Source organism: Plasmodium cynomolgi, chromosome 6 (assembly GCF_000321355.1).
Source record: "Plasmodium cynomolgi strain B DNA, chromosome 6, whole genome shotgun sequence".
Lineage (NCBI taxonomy): Eukaryota > Apicomplexa > Aconoidasida > Haemosporida > Plasmodiidae > Plasmodium > Plasmodium cynomolgi.
This window is the reverse complement of record NC_020399.1, coordinates 904411-921047: the sequence shown is the minus strand read 5'-3', so window position 1 is coordinate 921047 and position 16637 is coordinate 904411. Positions and strand designations below refer to the sequence as shown.

The 16637-nt window shown below is 41.2% G+C and overlaps 5 protein-coding genes across 5 annotated transcripts; 3 read left to right on the top strand and 2 right to left on the bottom strand.

Annotated features, from left to right (window-relative positions):
- Positions 1 to 554: 554 nt before the first annotated feature.
- Positions 555 to 3623, top strand: PCYB_063110 (hypothetical protein; the record flags this gene model as incomplete). Its single annotated transcript, XM_004221478.1, has 1 exon — positions 555 to 3623. A coding segment is annotated over one exon (3069 nt), but the record flags the coding sequence as incomplete, so codon positions are not given.
- A 3004-nt stretch (positions 3624 to 6627) lies between these two features.
- On the top strand, positions 6628 to 7533 carry PCYB_063100 (ADP/ATP transporter on adenylate translocase; the record flags this gene model as incomplete). The annotated part of the gene is made up of 1 exon (XM_004221477.1): positions 6628 to 7533. One exon carries the CDS (start codon positions 6628 to 6630, stop codon positions 7531 to 7533), a length of 906 nt encoding a protein of 301 aa, XP_004221525.1.
- A 1194-nt stretch (positions 7534 to 8727) lies between these two features.
- On the bottom strand, positions 8728 to 11459 carry PCYB_063090 (hypothetical protein; the record flags this gene model as incomplete). The annotated part of the gene is made up of 8 exons (XM_004221476.1): positions 8728 to 8986; positions 9241 to 9518; positions 9638 to 9939; positions 10211 to 10426; positions 10591 to 10696; positions 10836 to 10901; positions 11072 to 11178; positions 11342 to 11459. 8 exons carry the CDS (start codon positions 11457 to 11459, stop codon positions 8728 to 8730), a joined length of 1452 nt encoding a protein of 483 aa, XP_004221524.1.
- Positions 11460 to 11640: 181 nt separating this feature from the next.
- Positions 11641 to 12949, bottom strand: PCYB_063080 (hypothetical protein; the record flags this gene model as incomplete). Its single annotated transcript, XM_004221475.1, has 4 exons — positions 12544 to 12949; positions 12259 to 12373; positions 11975 to 12073; positions 11641 to 11853 (listed from the first exon to the last, which is right to left on the bottom strand). The coding sequence occupies exons 1-4, from the start codon at positions 12777 to 12779 to the stop codon at positions 11641 to 11643; spliced, it is 663 nt and encodes a 220-aa protein (XP_004221523.1). The 5' UTR covers positions 12780 to 12949.
- Positions 12950 to 14210: 1261 nt separating this feature from the next.
- PCYB_063070 (pyruvate kinase) lies at positions 14211 to 16322 on the top strand (the record flags this gene model as incomplete). The annotated part of the gene is made up of 1 exon (XM_004221474.1): positions 14211 to 16322. One exon carries the CDS (start codon positions 14211 to 14213, stop codon positions 16320 to 16322), a length of 2112 nt encoding a protein of 703 aa, XP_004221522.1.
- Positions 16323 to 16637: the final 315 nt, after the last annotated feature.

The window sequence follows — 16637 nt, the reverse complement described above, 5'->3', positions numbered from 1 at the left end:
ATAACGTGCAAAATGAAAGCAGAAATTTAAACTGATCCTCCTACTTGCCAGTTTGTACATTTCTATTTTTTACAACTGCCACGCAGAAAAAAATGTAATAAAAAGGATACCTTTTAAGTGGCGAAGGAAGGCCGAGAAAAATGCCCCAGTTCGATATCGCAAAAGGGAGCACAAAAGGGGAACAACTTCACTAGAGGAGAAAAAAAAAAAATCCGCAAGGAATAAATCAAATGTAGGTTTTCTCCCCCAGTATCTTCGGTATAGTATAAGCACACTTACGTGCATACCTTTGCACACGAACCACCATTTGGAAGTAGGACCCCGTCCTCGAGGCAACCCCACCCCGTGTACCATCAAAACATACCGAGAAAGATGGTCCACACTGCGCGAACACCCAACACTCTACTACCATATTTGGTTAGATGAAGCTTTTACAAAAATGCAGAATTGTACATGTGGCAAAGCAGTTGCTGACCCCCAGAAGGCTAAAAATTAGGGCGCATGGAACGGCCACATGGAATGAGTGCACGAATGCGGGAGGCACCTCAATAAAGAAATGCGTCGAAAGCAGCGCAGTGGAGAAATGGATCGAAAGCAGCGCAGTGGAGAAATGGGTCGGAAGCAGCGCAGTGGAGAAATGGGTCGGAAGCAGCGCAGGGGAGAATTTCTCGGGAAGTAGCACACCCCCGAAAGGCGCAAGCCACGCCCCAAGCACGAACGCCCCGGGGCAGTCCGAACTAGTTAGACAGATAAGAAAGTCCTGCAGAAAAGATGATCTGTGCAGCATATACAAATTCTGTGACCAATTTGTGCACCTTCTGAAATTGAAGCAAATTAACAATGACGATTTTTCCATAGTAATTCACCTGTTGAGTAAAAAAAAAATGCACGACAACAGCTTTTGGAGACGTATAGCCAGCACAGATAATGTAAATTTCATTTTCAACATGAACTTGAAGCAGATAATTCTCACCTTCTACAGTATTGCCAATTCGTACAAATATACCAGCTTGACCTTTTTAAACGAATTTACTCAGAAGTTCATATTTGTCTTAAAATGCCAGAAAAAATTCCTTTCTCTTTCTCGAAGAAGAAAGGCGATGCAGCAAAGAGCAAGTGACCCCCTCGCACAAGAAAATTACCACTCGTACGATGAATCGAGGCACACAATTTTTCAGCCGGTCACCAATTTGATATACCACAAAGGGGGAACTAAAATTCAAGCCGACGATTACGCGAATGAATTCACATCTTTGAACAAACAAAAGGAAAAACCCACATGGAATACGCTAATTTGCAAAAACGATGATCAAAATATTGGCCCCCTTTTTAGGAACGGGAAAAATCATTTGAATGGTTTAGACCTAACCCTAGTATGCAACACATATTCTAAGCTGAACAACATAGAGAACTTGCAAAATGTAGAAGAATTAAAACAAATTATGTACAAACTTTTTCTTTATTTTTTATTTTTCAACAAAATAAATTATGACCATCTAATTCTCTTTATGTATAGCTACAAACGGGTGCGAGGAAGTATACATACAAATGTGTTACGCAAAGTGAAAAAGGTGTTACTAAGTCCGCCAAATGGGCTGCACCAGAATTTTCTCCAACTGCGTGTTGTGCACACCCTGGATGTAGGTTCATTAAACATGCTAATGAATGTACTACAAAGGGACAGTATGAAGGACGAAACGATCTGCAAAGAAATGATCCTCGCCGTGGTTATAAATTTAAATTTGAAGAATGAAAAAAGGACCAAAATAAAGGGGTCTGTGTTAAGTGGGGAAAACATCAACTGTGCCGATCGCCTCGACCATTTTGAAGACTCATTGGTGAACACACCTCGATGTGCCCTCTCGAATAGCAGCAATGACACGGACGAAGGTACTCACCACCTTGTAACAGCGTGCACACCGCTACATGGCGACCATTTCTGGATGCTAAAAAGAAGACAAACCCTCCTTGAACATTTTACAAACAAAGATTACACATACGTAGCGGAGAAGAATCACCCGCCCGTTAAACTAAAAAAGAAAGACTTCTGCTTCCTTGTGTACAACATAAACAAATTAAAAATAAAAAATTATTACAATGTATACGACTATATAAAGCACGAGTTGAGTGCTAGCCTGCCAGTTATGAATGTATACAGCTGCTGCATCATGTTGGACTGCTTAATAAATTTAAATATACTTGATCAAAAATTATTTAAAAAAATACTGACCACTTTGAAAATATTATTCGATAAAAATCACTATAACGAGAAGGACGTTACGGATATTTTCGCATCCCTATGCAGATATGACCAAAAAAATTCGGCGCATCATATCGAAATATTGAACTTCCTACAATCGTTATATTTAAAAGTACAAATCAAATTACAAAAATATAATTACATAAATTTAATTTCGATTTTCTATTCCGCCTCTTACTTTAACATAATTTTTACCAACAATGTGCTGCAAGATTTGTGTATAGACGTGCTTAACAATTTTCAGTCAATGGATATGAAATTACTTCTCCCCTTTCTATACTTTTTAAAAAGTCAAAATTATGAAATTAATATATTTTTTTTTAACAGCATCATGGAGAAAGTCCTTTCCAAAATAAAAGATGCGCACACGTTTTTTTACTCTTTTTATATTTTGTCAAATTTTACTTCCAAGACTCTACAAAAAGAGATTCCCATTTTGACCAAACTGGCTTACTTACTGCGGCGTAATGAAAATATTCTAAATGTAGAGGAAAAACTCGCCATCGCATTACACACAGTTGTAACTCCTGTGTTGATGTTAAATGAGACCTTCTTCCTCTTCTGCGAAAGAACGTTTGTGGATATTTTGTGTGCAGCACCTGAGGAGGGGCATACACGACTAAACAAAAGCAACCAATTTGATACAACACCGAAGGTAACCTCCCCCAAATGGAACAACAGCTTTGCCCCATATTTCATCAACAGTGATAATCATAATAATTTTTGTTTCAACACAAATTTCGGGAGTGCCGAATTGGAAGTTTTTCTTTTTTTGCTACTGTCAGATATGTATGAGAACAAACGCTTGCTTTTTAAAAAGGGGGACTGCTTAACAACGCAGGATGAAAAAAACAAACTCGCCAAACTCCAGGGAAAACAGATACACACACGTAAATTGGACGTACTGTTCAACTTTATATACATCAAATTACAGAATGATGGCCTCAGTTACTTCGTAAAAAATAACATCCATTCGTTCGATCGGCAATTTTGCGCCAAACGGTTGGATACTCAAAGAGTACACAAGTACACCACGATTTTTAACTCAAGCAAATATTCAAATGAAGCGGGAAAAAATAATGGGAGGACGATCCAAATTTTCAACGAGATGAGGGAACACTTCCCCGACTTGGAAGAAACTCTTTTTAATGTAATCAAAATATGTTATGAAGATTTTTTTATTTACAAATTTTTCGCAAAAAAAAAGGACGAACATTTTGTTAATTATTGGAGCCAAAACGAACGCTGCAGTTACGCCGATTCGTTTTTCCTCCACAGGAATGATAGCATAATTATAAAATTGAAAAAAAATATGTTCATTAATTCGCTGCACATTCCGTATGTGTTAAAGCCGTTTCTGTAAAACTGCAGAAATGGGCGGCGGTGGCGTAGCAGCGAGCAAGTCAACCCCTTTTATCTGAAGACCAATTAGGACACCTCCCACCACAATTAAGCATCTTTACGTTCATGAGGTACATATACTGATAACCCCTTTGGTTAAATTTTAAATGCGCGCATTGGGTTGCGACTGCTTGGGGGGTCGCGCTGTTCATGTTGCGTCCCCAACTGGGCCATCAATGAGCGCACATCCGTTTGCATATTGGAGAATTCCCCAATTGGCCGATTCGTCAGCTGGCCGATTCGCCAGTTGGCCGATTCACCAACTGATCGACTGCCTTCCTGCTTGCATGCTGAACTCGGCACAAGCATAATTAAGCCCGACCCATCAAATTGTTCACTTTTTTTTTTCCGCAACGAAAATTACCTTTTTCTCTACACCTTTTCGGTGTCATTTGGTTCATTTCCCCCCGTTACTACACATCCGAATAGCAAAAAGGACACTTCGCGGTTTTATCCGACGATGTGCCGTACAAGATATGCATGTGTGCACGACCGTGGTGTTGTATTCTACCACGTATGTTCACGCACTCATGTGTTACCAAACATTATCATGAATCATACTCAAGGGATACACTTTTTTTCTTTTTTTCTTTTTTTTGCCCCCTTTTAAAAAGGGGATTACTACCCATGGGAAGGAATCCCCTAACAAGTACAAACCCGCAAGGGCACTTCAAATGGGAATATACAGAATGTGGGGTTAACATGGGCGATGCAAAACTTGGCTAACCAAAACTGCACATTTCCACTGATATAGCCATAAGCGGCATGGTACTCCTCCACGGAATAATAAAGCGAAACATATTCTAAACGATCTAAAGAGTACCAATTTGGGTCACCAATAGGGGGGAGAAGTGCCTCTCTCTACACTTATTATTTTTTACAGTTATTTTTTTTTTCTCCAAATTTGCGCACCGCCCAATTTAAGCATACCGTTAATGGATTCGCGACGAGGTATGTACTACCTGCACTCATTTTTTTATGTGTCAAGTATATGTACTTGCGGATGTACCTACTGATGTACCTACTGATGCACCTACTGATGCACCTACTGATGCACCTACTGGTGTACCTACGTATGCATATTCGCGCGTGCCACGCTGAGCCTGGGAGGCCCTACACCGGCACGCAATAAAAAGCGCGCCTGCAAAAAACGCACTAAAAAAGAAGCAAAAGTGAAGTGAAGGCAATCTTGTCGCCTCATGAACTGCGAAGGGATAAATTTCCTGAGCTCAAGGGTCGGTCAGCAAAACGTTGCTCAAAAGGGTTTTCCTCCCCACGTGTGGGGGCTGTTCGCACGAGTAGCTTCCCTCCCCTCCACAAAAGATACGTACATACAAACATACATACGAACGTACATACGAACGTACTACATGCATTTACGTCCCTGCGTGCACAATGGCTAACGAACGCGACTGGCACCCTCCACAAGTGCATAATGATATGCATTTTCTTTGTATATACCAGGGAAAAAATAAAATAAAGCAATAAATCAAGGAACCGCGCAATCGCGTAATCGTGTAATCGCGCGGTGGTGCAATCAAGTTAACCAAGTTTTAACTGACCCATAAGTCGTACAAGGAACAGGTACCAAAACATTGCGACGTTAAAAAAAAAAATTAATTATATGCTGTAGCTGGTAACGGTATGACATGAAGGAACACTAGATATGTGAAAACCAAAATGCATATCCCAGTTTTAAAAAAAGTTAAAAAAATATATAATGTGAAAGTGAGGTAGCAAATCAAAGCAAAGCAAAGCGAAAATAAAGAGGAAAACAAATAAACAAACAAACTGATAAACGTCGCGCATATTTTACGCATAGCTAAGAAAACAAACTGCAAGAAAAACAAATTTACAAAACTTCACTTTTAATATAGTACCAACGCGCATTCGAAAATAATTACAAAAATGAAAATATAAAAAAGAAGGAGAAGTATCACAAGAGTTTTATAGTCCACCATAGGAGTAAAATCCCCAACGCGGATACGCGCAAACATATGAAGCATATATAAAACTGCTTGGCACATGTAACAACTACATATTACATTATCGCATACGTATATATATTTTACATCCTTATCAAGCAACATTTCTAGTAATTTACGCAATCCAACAGTAAAACTTTTTTTTTTTTCTCACGTTATTGGAAAATGCTTAATCTCGTAATGCATTTTATTGTCGTCAAAGGATTCTTTGTAATTTGAAGAACATATATATATTGTGTATATTTTTCATGCGTATTGTGCCCCCCCTTCTCCTTTTGTTATTTGCGTATATAATTTTTTTTTTCATTTCATGCTTTCTCCAGCGTTTCTCGGAATTAAAGTTACCTTAAATTAGCAGGTCAAACACGCCTACGTGTGCAGCGTATTTTGTTGGGCCTGCCTCCTACTCTGTGCATACACCTGTCACGCAAATATACATATATGTTTTTGTGTTTATGTTTACGTTTATTTTTGTGCGTATGTTTATGTTTATGTGTATGCGTTTATTAATTTGCTGCCCTTTTGAGTAAGCGAGCAAGCGTCCTTTAAAGGTCACTTCGCACAGAAAAGCACCCACATTATTACACTTCCATGTATGACGCTTCGTACCCCTTTCTTCTGTGAAATAATATGAAAAGAGAAGGGAATACCCAAAACGTTGCTTTAACAAAAGAGTGTACCCTCAACATGTGTCGTTAGCATATCCATTTTAATACCACTTTGCATTTGTATCAAATCACCAGTAGTTCTTCTACCCCATCTACCTGTTACGCCTTCGTACCGTTGACCCAATTCAGGATTAAGTACGTGTCCTCTTGTGCTGCCTGTGTGTGCATATATATAAATCTCCACGCAGTTTTGTAAAGTAACGATCACTCGATTATCACCCCGAGTACGAAAAAATAAACCGGTTCATACATTTCCCGTTGAATCGCTACCCCACCCTCCTACACACACAATTTGCAAATTCCGTTCGCCAAAATGAGTGGAGACTTCAAAACCAACTTCGCGGCCGACTTCCTCATGGGAGGTGTCTCAGCGGCCATTTCCAAAACAGTAGTTGCGCCAATAGAAAGAGTAAAAATGCTTATCCAGACGCAGGACTCCATACCAGAAATCAAATCAGGACAAGTGGAAAGATATTCAGGGTTAATCAACTGCTTTAAGAGAGTGTCTCAAGAACAAGGAGTCATGTCCTTTTGGAGAGGAAACACAGCTAACATTATTCGTTACTTCCCAACCCAAGCTTTCAATTTTGCCTTCAAAGATTATTTTAAAAATATCTTTCCCAAATATGACCAGAACACAGATTTTACCAAATTTTTTTGTGTCAATATTTTATCTGGTGCAACAGCAGGTGCTATTTCTCTGTTAATTGTATACCCTCTAGATTTTGCAAGAACAAGATTGGCATCGGATATCGGCAAAGGGAAGGACAGGCAGTTCACAGGATTATTTGATTGCTTAACAAAAATATATAAACAAACCGGTTTGTTGTCTCTCTACAGTGGTTTCGGTGTTTCCGTCACAGGTATCATTGTGTATCGAGGTTCGTATTTCGGATTATACGACAGTGCCAAAGCTCTCCTATTTAATAATGACAAAAATACGAATATCGTCTTAAAATGGGCAGTCGCACAGTCAGTCACCATACTAGCCGGGCTCATTTCCTACCCCTTCGATACTGTTCGAAGGAGAATGATGATGATGTCTGGAAGAAAGGCAAAGGAAGAAATTCAATACAAAAGTACCATCGACTGTTGGTTTAAAATACTAAAGAATGAGGGGCTTGGTGGATTCTTTAAGGGTGCTTGGGCTAATGTCATTAGAGGAGCTGGAGGAGCTCTTGTGCTCGTTTTTTACGACGAATTGCAGAAGTTGATGTAATGGGGGAAGTGCAGACAAATTAGAATTGATGAGGAGGGAGATTCTTCCCATTCAGTTGCTGCAAAGTTGCCAAATTGCCCGGTAGCCAAGCCACCCAGTCGCATGTTCCTTTTTTTTTTTTTTACGAGTGAATACATATGCACAGCATGACCACAAATGCGCAGAGAAGGACGAGGGTACCACTCCCCATTCCCCCCCAACATATAAAAACACGCATGTGGGGAGTGCTTATTTTTGAATCATCCTATTTTTACACAGTTCCAAAGGGCACACATTGTTGTGCACTTCGCCCGTCAAGCTTACAGGCACGTAAGAACACACACTGGGGTATTTTCATCCATTTTTTTACTTTTTTATTTTTTTATTTTCCTATTTTCGTACTTTCTTACTTTCCTATTTTATTATATATTTTTTTTTTACGCTCTGCTCCACCCCTGTTGCCAAGTCGTATACATAATATATGCTTGTGTGCATATTTACCACGTCGCGTACGTATCATGTGCATATGCGTCTGCGTAGCTACACACATTTGTGCAACGTTTTCAGCCACTCCTTCTTCACCTTTTTACGAAGCATTCGTCGTAATTCAGCGGCCGTGAACTTTATCGTGGATACACGCTGCATTTCGTTCCATTGCTTTTTCTTCGGCAACGCTTTTTAAATAATTTATCAAAAATGGGAAAAAAAAAGTTTCACCAAAGGTTGCGAAAAATGGCGCAAAAGATAAGCGACTCTGCCTGGCGGGGCAGGTCCATGCACATACATATTGGCAGGTCTATGCTCATACATATTGGTGCGTAGATAATACGCCCTATTTATGCCCCAAATGGGAAAAAAAAAAGTTAATTAAAGTAAATTGGTAAAATCGGCAAAATGGGAAAAACCACAAGGCTACCTTTGTAAAACACCACCTCCAAATGCGCAGACATGGCGCACTCGTATCAAGGGGAAATTATTTTTTTCCTTCAGGATAGCGATAAACAAATTTAAGAGGACGCAACAGGGGGTGCTTCCCACGCGAAATGAATTTTGTTCACATTTCTCCTTAACGTTAGTCTGCATCACAATTGGGTGCAATGCGATCTGCTAGTCGGGGGTGAACAAACTGGCGTAGTACTTAAGTGCATACATATACTTGCGTGTAGATATTTTCCTGTGCGTTCTTCTCCATCAGCTTTAGCAGCTCTCCATTTCTTACTGCATACTCATCGTTGCACCCAAATAGGAGGAAAAATAATTCATTAATTTTTGAAAGGAGCAGCTCTCCTCATCCCGCGAATTCATCACGCTGTCCAGTATGTTTTTGTCAAATTGGGTTAACTTATTTTTTGTAGAAGATACAAATTTGTCGTATAAAAACAGTCCCAAAACGACATGCTCAATGAGGCATTCCTTCTTCTTAAACAGGAGAGACGCACTAATGCATAGCAACTCGCATATGCCTATGTGGTGCCTGCACAAGGTGAAGCATAAAGGTAGAGAGATTTAATGGGAGCCATCTTAACGCTATACAAGTTAATCTCGCAAATAGGTAAAATATGGTGAAATAGAATAAACGGGAGAAGGAGGGGAAGGAGGAAAAGGAGGAAAAGGAAGAAAAGGCGGAAAAGGAGGAAAAGCAAGAAAAGCAAGAAAAGCAAGAAAGCAAGAAAAGCAAGAAAAGCAAAAAAGCAAGAAAAGGAGGAAGCTCCATTCGTTTCCCCTTACACAGTCAAGGTTGACAAGTCGGCAGCCATGCTGAAGTACTTCTGGATGATGGACTTGGTCACACTGCACATCCCCTTGAATTCAAAATGGTTCAAATGGCTTTTCTTCAAATAGGAGTAGTTCTTATTCAGCTCGAAGTAGAAGTTGCAATTTTCCTTTCCAGCTTCATCCGTGCTTCTTAGGACCTCTTCGATGATGTCGTCCTCACCATCAAAGCTCAGTTCGAATAAGAAATCGAATCGTGCCAGGAGGTTCCCCTTAATATAGGTGTTGAATTCCTGCAAGCGGGGGTGATTCGGTTTGTCGTCGCATGGCCACAAATGGGTATAAATGTGCACACAAATATGTGCATACGCGTGAGCATCCCCATGTAGCGCTGCGGTCGGCCCTGTCCCACCTGCTCACTCCGTATGTAGGACTTCACCGCGTAGACCCAAAACGTGGTGGACACCGGGAAGAGCGCCTTCTTGCACCTGTACACACCGTTCTTCATTAATTCTACCAACACATTAATTTGGAGACTGTTCAAATTATTTATGTTGATCACGAGGATATCGTACTTTTGCGTAAACAAGATATTGAAGGAGTCTGCCTTCACGTGCAGAATCCTAATGTTACAGAAATAATTGCAAAATTTAACCAAGTCCACCATTATTACTTCATCTACACAAATGAAGAAGCAGTGCGGGGCTCTGACTCCTGCGCGAAGGGGAAGCAACCAAAGGGTTGCACATTTGTATACAGTGTGCATAGTATACAGAGCATGTTTACACACAATTCACTGCGCAGATGGGGGGTCCTCCACAGCGGCGTCCCTCTCCCGAGCTTCACCCTCCACATGACAGTCTCGTTCGTTAACCAGTCTACATGGTTTCCCACGTAACTATCTGCTCATTTAACAACTCCTCCGTCTGCTCATTTAACAACTCCTCCCTCTGCCCATTTAACTACTTCATTTCTCTCCACTTACCCGTTAGGGCATGCCGCGAGGCATCCCCACCTACCCACTTGTTCGTGTGCAGCTTGTTGTACAAGTCGTGCGCAAACGTGTCCAACTTGGCGTACCTCAGCACATTGCTGCATATGCTAATCAAAATTAGGGTTAACTTCGTCGTTCTGCAAATTTTGCTCAAACAGGAATTGTTGGGCGGCAGCTTCAGGATATCGCTTATGATTTTGTTCATATCTGCAGCGTATGCAAAGGGAAAGAGGAGGAGGAAGAAGAAGAAGACGCGGGAAATATCCCAAATGAGAGGAAGCATGTGTACACTGTGCAAGCTTCACATTGTAGCATATGACCCCCCACACACATACACCATTTCGCATAAAGGAGATGTAAAAGTAATGCACCTTCTAAATTTGGGGTTTGCAGCAAACAGTTGAACCTTTCGGTAGACAACATCAGGTTTGTGTCTTCTGGCGCCGACAGCGAGCTGCATTCGAGCTTTTTCGTTTTCTTGGGAAAGACCCCCAAGGGGAAGATGACCAATGTGTGAGGAGTAGAAGATGCGCAGCCTCCAACGTAGAGGCTTCCAATTTGCGCAGCTGCAAAATGAAATATTGAGGTGCCTTTTCTCCCCTTTTTCGCAAATTACATCCTTCCTATAATTCAAGAGCCAAAGGTTCCCGACGCGCGCCCCCTTAATGCTGTTCTTATTTGGCTGTCGTGAGGGAGATAAAAAAAAAAAAAGAAAAGGAAAGGAAAATGGTAAATTAGCATACAGAACATGAACGCTCAATGAGCGAATGGAAACTCCCTTGTGATATGCACTCATAAAAGACAAATAAAATCACATAGCACAATCCAGGAGTCTAAAAATGGAAACGTAACCTGGTTAGGTATTGATACAACTATCAAATTGTATTTCATCCCAATTTCAAACGTCTCATTCTTTTCCGCTACATCTTGGTATAAAACTTCAAACGTTGTGCTTTCGTCTTGGTAAAAAAAAAGAAAAAAAAGAAGAGAAAAAGGAAATGCTAAATGAGCATACGGGTGTATGTTTGCGAAGTGCATAGTGTGGGATGAATGAACATTCGAGCAAGGTCAAAGCGACAAATAGAAGCGCCCCATCTTCTCATCACATCTGCGCGGCATAACCCCTGCTGCTGTATTCATCCATCACCCGGGTGAAAGAAAACTTCAAGAGGTAAAAATTTTTGAACTGCCTCTTCTGGGTCATTTCCTCGTACTGCTTCGTGAAGCACAACGCGCACATTTCTTTATCTGTCTTGTTGCTGTGAAAAGTTGGAATATCTCCATGAGAGTGTCTCCACTATGGTAGCGCACTTCTGCGCTTGTTGGGGTGGTGTGTCCGTAGTTCTATGTGCTCCTCTCTTCACATCGCTCTGTCTGTCTCTCCCTTTTGCCCCCTTGAGGCGTCCTCTCCGAAAGAGTGCTTACTCGTCCATTTTCCCAAGCTTATTCATTTTCACAATTATATTCTGATGCGGCAAGTACTTCTTGGAGCACTCGCATACTCTCATGTACAGCTTTTTATACAAAAAGCTCTTCTTATCTTTGCTCATCAGTGTTGCATTAATCAGTTCAATCACTTGATAAAAATGGCTCCCCAAGTTGTTCACATTCGATAGATTAAGGATACAATCGGTCTGCACATTTTGAAGGTGAACAAAAATCATCACATATTTTTGTACGTGCACAAAATGCATCTATCCGATGATGACAGCGCTTTCTGGATTCTCTCCCCCCCTCCAAATTTTTTTTTTTTACTTTTATGGGGGTGTTTATCGGAATAAGCGTGAAGAAAATAAATTTGCAGCTTATGATAATGTTCAGATATTCCACCATGTCGTCTTCGGGGTTTTCTCTCTGTGAGTGTTTATGTGAGTGTTTGTGTGTGTGTTGGCGGGAAGAACGGGTGGACACAACGCATGGACACAACGCATGAGCATATTAGTGAAGAAGTCCCGGGGGTAAGCCACTCAATGGGGAGTGCCCCTTCGAGCGGACGCTGAACAACACGCAGACAATGGAAGTGCTCCCCACAGCCGCACCTTAAAACGCTCCTCAAATTGGGACAACAGGGAGTATGAAATCTCGTTAAACGCGTTGGTAAACGCGACAAAGTTCTTCGTGATGTAGCAACTCGCATAGTTCGTGGAGTCTACTCTGCATTTAAGAAGGGGGGAAAGGGCGATTATGGAGGAGGGACAGGGAACGAGGAGAAATAACGATAAACGTGCGCGAGAGAACCATGCGTAAAGGCGCCACATCGATCCAATCACATGGTGTCTCTCCTCCGCCCCCCCCCTCTTTGCGCTTATTCATGCAGGCATCACAATTTTAGAATGTCCACATGGATAAACACTTCGAAGATGTAGTTCTTTTTCTGGAAATTCTCAAAAACTTTTTCTAAAATGATCTTAAAATAATTTTTTAAAATCAGATTTCTTAACGATTCCTCGTCTGCAAACAGGTTGAATATTTTTCTGCTCTTTTGGAAATCAATTCCGGGCGCGTCGCAGTACCTCCGTTTGGTGTTTGTAAATTTTTTTTTGTATTTATTAAAGAGCATTGTGTTTTTGCGGGGTGATGTAGGGTGGGTAAACACACAGTTTGAAAAAAAAAAAAAAAGGCATATCTTTTATTCACCAAATGGAGATAAGAACAACGTGATGGAGGGCGAAAGTCCTACTAATCATCGCGTACACATATCGAGTGAACTGAGAGAACACCTGGATTGGTAAAAATTCGAATAGACTATCCATTTGCTTCCTTTCTATGTGTGCACAGCGTTGTAATGCTTCGTTGGGAAATTATGTCCTCTGCAATTGCACCTTTTACGAACACTGATGCACATGGAAATGGCGCGGAAAAAAAAAGAAAAAAAAAATACACACCCAGAGGGGAGGACACAAATGGGGGCACGCACGTACCGCTTCTCAGCTCGCATAATAAGCGCCCCCAACCCCCAAGAAAGACCCAAGTTGTCTCTCACCCGTAAATTGTTCCCCTTTTACGAGAAGCGAAAAAGAACAAGAAGATAAAAAAAAAAAGGAAATTTCTACCGTAGCTCCTAATTTGGAAAGTGCACATCACATCGCCACTCGCTTTGTCAGACCCCTGTCGCTTGGACGAGCATTTGGCAACGGGAAAAAATACGTATGCATATATGCGTATCCCCCACAGTCCCTGATGGTGCATGCGCACAACGCGCTGTAGACTAAGTACTCGATTCATCCTCGAAGGTGTGCGGCGCAAAGGGGGAGTAATTCCCCCATCAAAAATTACCAAATGAGCAGCCATTCTTTGACGAGGCCATATCCCCACAGGGCAACAACCAAAAATTGCCTCCACATTGATGATCACCATTTCAAGTTTGTCGCGTGAAGGGGAAAACTTCTCAATGTGGCACATTTCAAAAACGGAAAAAAAAAAAAAAAAAAAAAAAATGTAGAAAGGGGCCGTTTTTCCATTTGACACTCCAAATTAAGCGTTAAAGAACTGCCAATTTTTTCACCTCCAGAGGTACATAGTTTTGGAGCTTTAGCGAGTTGGCCATCAAAGGTGGCCACGTTGTACGCTCAGTTGGGGGCAAACTGGTAGAGCGGCTACAAGGCGAATTAAACTGTGCGCCCTTCGCTCCACGCGGGGAATAAAAAATGCTGTCGGGGGGAAGCAGGAAAAAAGAGTCATCATAAGCAAAGCGAATAGGAACGAATAGGAGCGAATAGGAGCGAATAGGAGCAAATAGGAGCGAATAGGAGCAAATAGGAGAGAATCAAATCGAATCTAAGCAGAGCAAGGGTAAAGGCAAAAGCAAAAGCAAGGGGCGCTCTTCGCGAAACTGCCACCCGACTGTAGGGTGACATCGCACATGCCCGAGCGCACAGGTGAACACTCAACCCCCCCGCTGCGAAGAAGCCACGTCGTACAGTGTACCACACAGGAGTGACCCACCAACATCTACACGCACACACTACAAGGTAGAAGCAAAAAGATCATCATGAAGCCAAAGCGGTTGCTTCTCGTCGCCCACTTGGCCACATTACTCGCGGAAGGAATGGTGAAATACGAAGGGGCCAATGCCCCGTTTAGCAAAGCGCACATTCAGAGGTGCTACTCAGGAGGGCAACTCTTTCTTAGCAACCCACATATAACCAAACAGATTAGAAGAAAAAAAAACATACAAATCCATACGCAAACAGGTGGCCTAGAAATTGCAAACAAAACGGACATGAGCAGGCTAAGCAAAAAGGACAAAATATCATTCACAAAGACCAAACAAATAGCTACGATCGGGCCCGCAACGGAAAAATTTGAAGAACTGGAAAAGCTTTACCTTAGCGGAATTGACGTTTTCAGGTTAAATTTCTCCCATGGTTTGAAAAGCATTAAAAAATACATAATAAATTCCCTACGAATTATAGAAAAAAAATATGATACTTCTATTGGAATTTTAGGAGATATCCAAGGGCCAAAAATACGAATAGGGGAATTTGAAAAAAGTGAAAAAAATGTAATGGAGAAAAATACCTTCGTCGAATTAAAAGAGGGAGATTTTTTTTCCTTCGACTTGGTAGACAAGCCTGGGAATGAAAAGAGGGTTCAACTGAACTATCCAGAGTTGTTAAAAAATGCAAAATGTGGACAAATGATATTACTAGATGATGGAAACTTAAAAATGAAGGTCATAGAAAATCAGTTCAACGAATCGGAAATACAAAATAGCTCCCTAAAAGTACAGGTAATTACAGGGGGAAAACTCTACAGCAAAAAGGGCTTCTGTATTCCTAATATGATCATGCCTATTGAAGTTTTAAATGAAAAAGATATTAAAGACATCTTATTTTGTATTAACGAAGGGGTAGACTTTTTAGGTTATTCCTTTGTTCAAACAAAATATGATTTAATTTTTTTAAAAAGTATTATCAAGGATTACTACGATAGTGATTTTTTTAAAAACAAGATAAAAAAGGATAGACTTATTTACGACGAAAATATGCTTCAAATGAAGGAATACGATGATGACAACGATTTTTACATAAAAGAGGTAAATGACTACTACCAAAATTATTACTTGAAGAATTATCAAAAATATAAACAGATTTACGATGTGTACAAAAATCAGGATTTGCAGGTAGATGCTGACATAACGGAAAGTCAGCTTGAAAACTTTGGGGCATATCAAAATAGTGGGTACGGTGGGGACACGGAGATTACTCAGATTAAGACTGACACTGCTCCTTCTACATCGAGTGACCATGCGAATAGCATATTTATTGTGTCGAAAATTGAAAAACCATCGGCTGTGAAAAACATAGAAAGCATTATTAACCTCTCCGATGCCATCATGATTGCCAGAGGCGACCTCGGAATTGAAACCAACTTGTCCAACTTACCAATTTTACAAAAAAAAATGATCAATCTGTGCAGAATCAAATATAACAAGCCCGTCATCGTAGCAACGCAGATGATGGAAAGTATGAGATTCTTACCCTCCCCCACACGAGCAGAAGTGGCGGATGTTGCAACGGCGCTCTACGATGGATCTGACTGCGTCATGCTCTCAGCAGAAACAGCCACCGGGCAATACCCCATCCTCACGGCCTCCACACAAAACAGCATAATTAAAGACGTAGAAAATGATTACTACTATTATGACTACACGCAAAGGAAAAATAATAATCTGGTCAAGTGTCCACATGGTTTGACCCCCTCCCCCCCCAGTGGAAATTCCCACTTTGAGAAACTTATTTACAGCATAAGGGACCTAAGCAATAACATAAATTTAAAGTCGATTATTTTATTTTCGAATGAATTTCAAAAAATTCAAAAACTCAGCAATTTGCGAACAAAGGCACCCATCATTGTCATCACAGAGAGTGTTGCCTTAGCTAGAAAGCTGCAACTCACTTGGGGAGTCTACCCGTACATCTCCAAATTAACCGACTCTCACAACAATGACTTGTTCACCCTCATTAATTATGGGTGTAAGGTATCCAAGGAGGAGGGGTTCGTCAGCTCCCCAGAGGAATATTCCCTCGTCACCTTTACACAAAATATTAACAACTCCTCCAATTTGCTTTACCTCTGCCAACCATGTTTGGCTACATAAATCGCGTACAAGTGCACACACACATGGATGATCACCCGTGTGCGGAAATTGCCCCCATGCCGATGGCCTACACCTGTCGTTTGGTTCTCCCCCCCAAGGGCAAAAAGGGGCACACAGCATGGATCACAGCGTGGATCACAGCGTGGATCACAGCGAAGAGCATAATAACGTGCACAGGAGAGCATAAGATAAGATAAGGTAAGGTGGGACGTCTACGCGTGCACGTACACATGGGAGGCACGTACAAAATGGGGAAGTAAAAAATGCTACTCTCGATTACAATCTGCTCAAAATCAAGAGGGCGTTCACCCACGC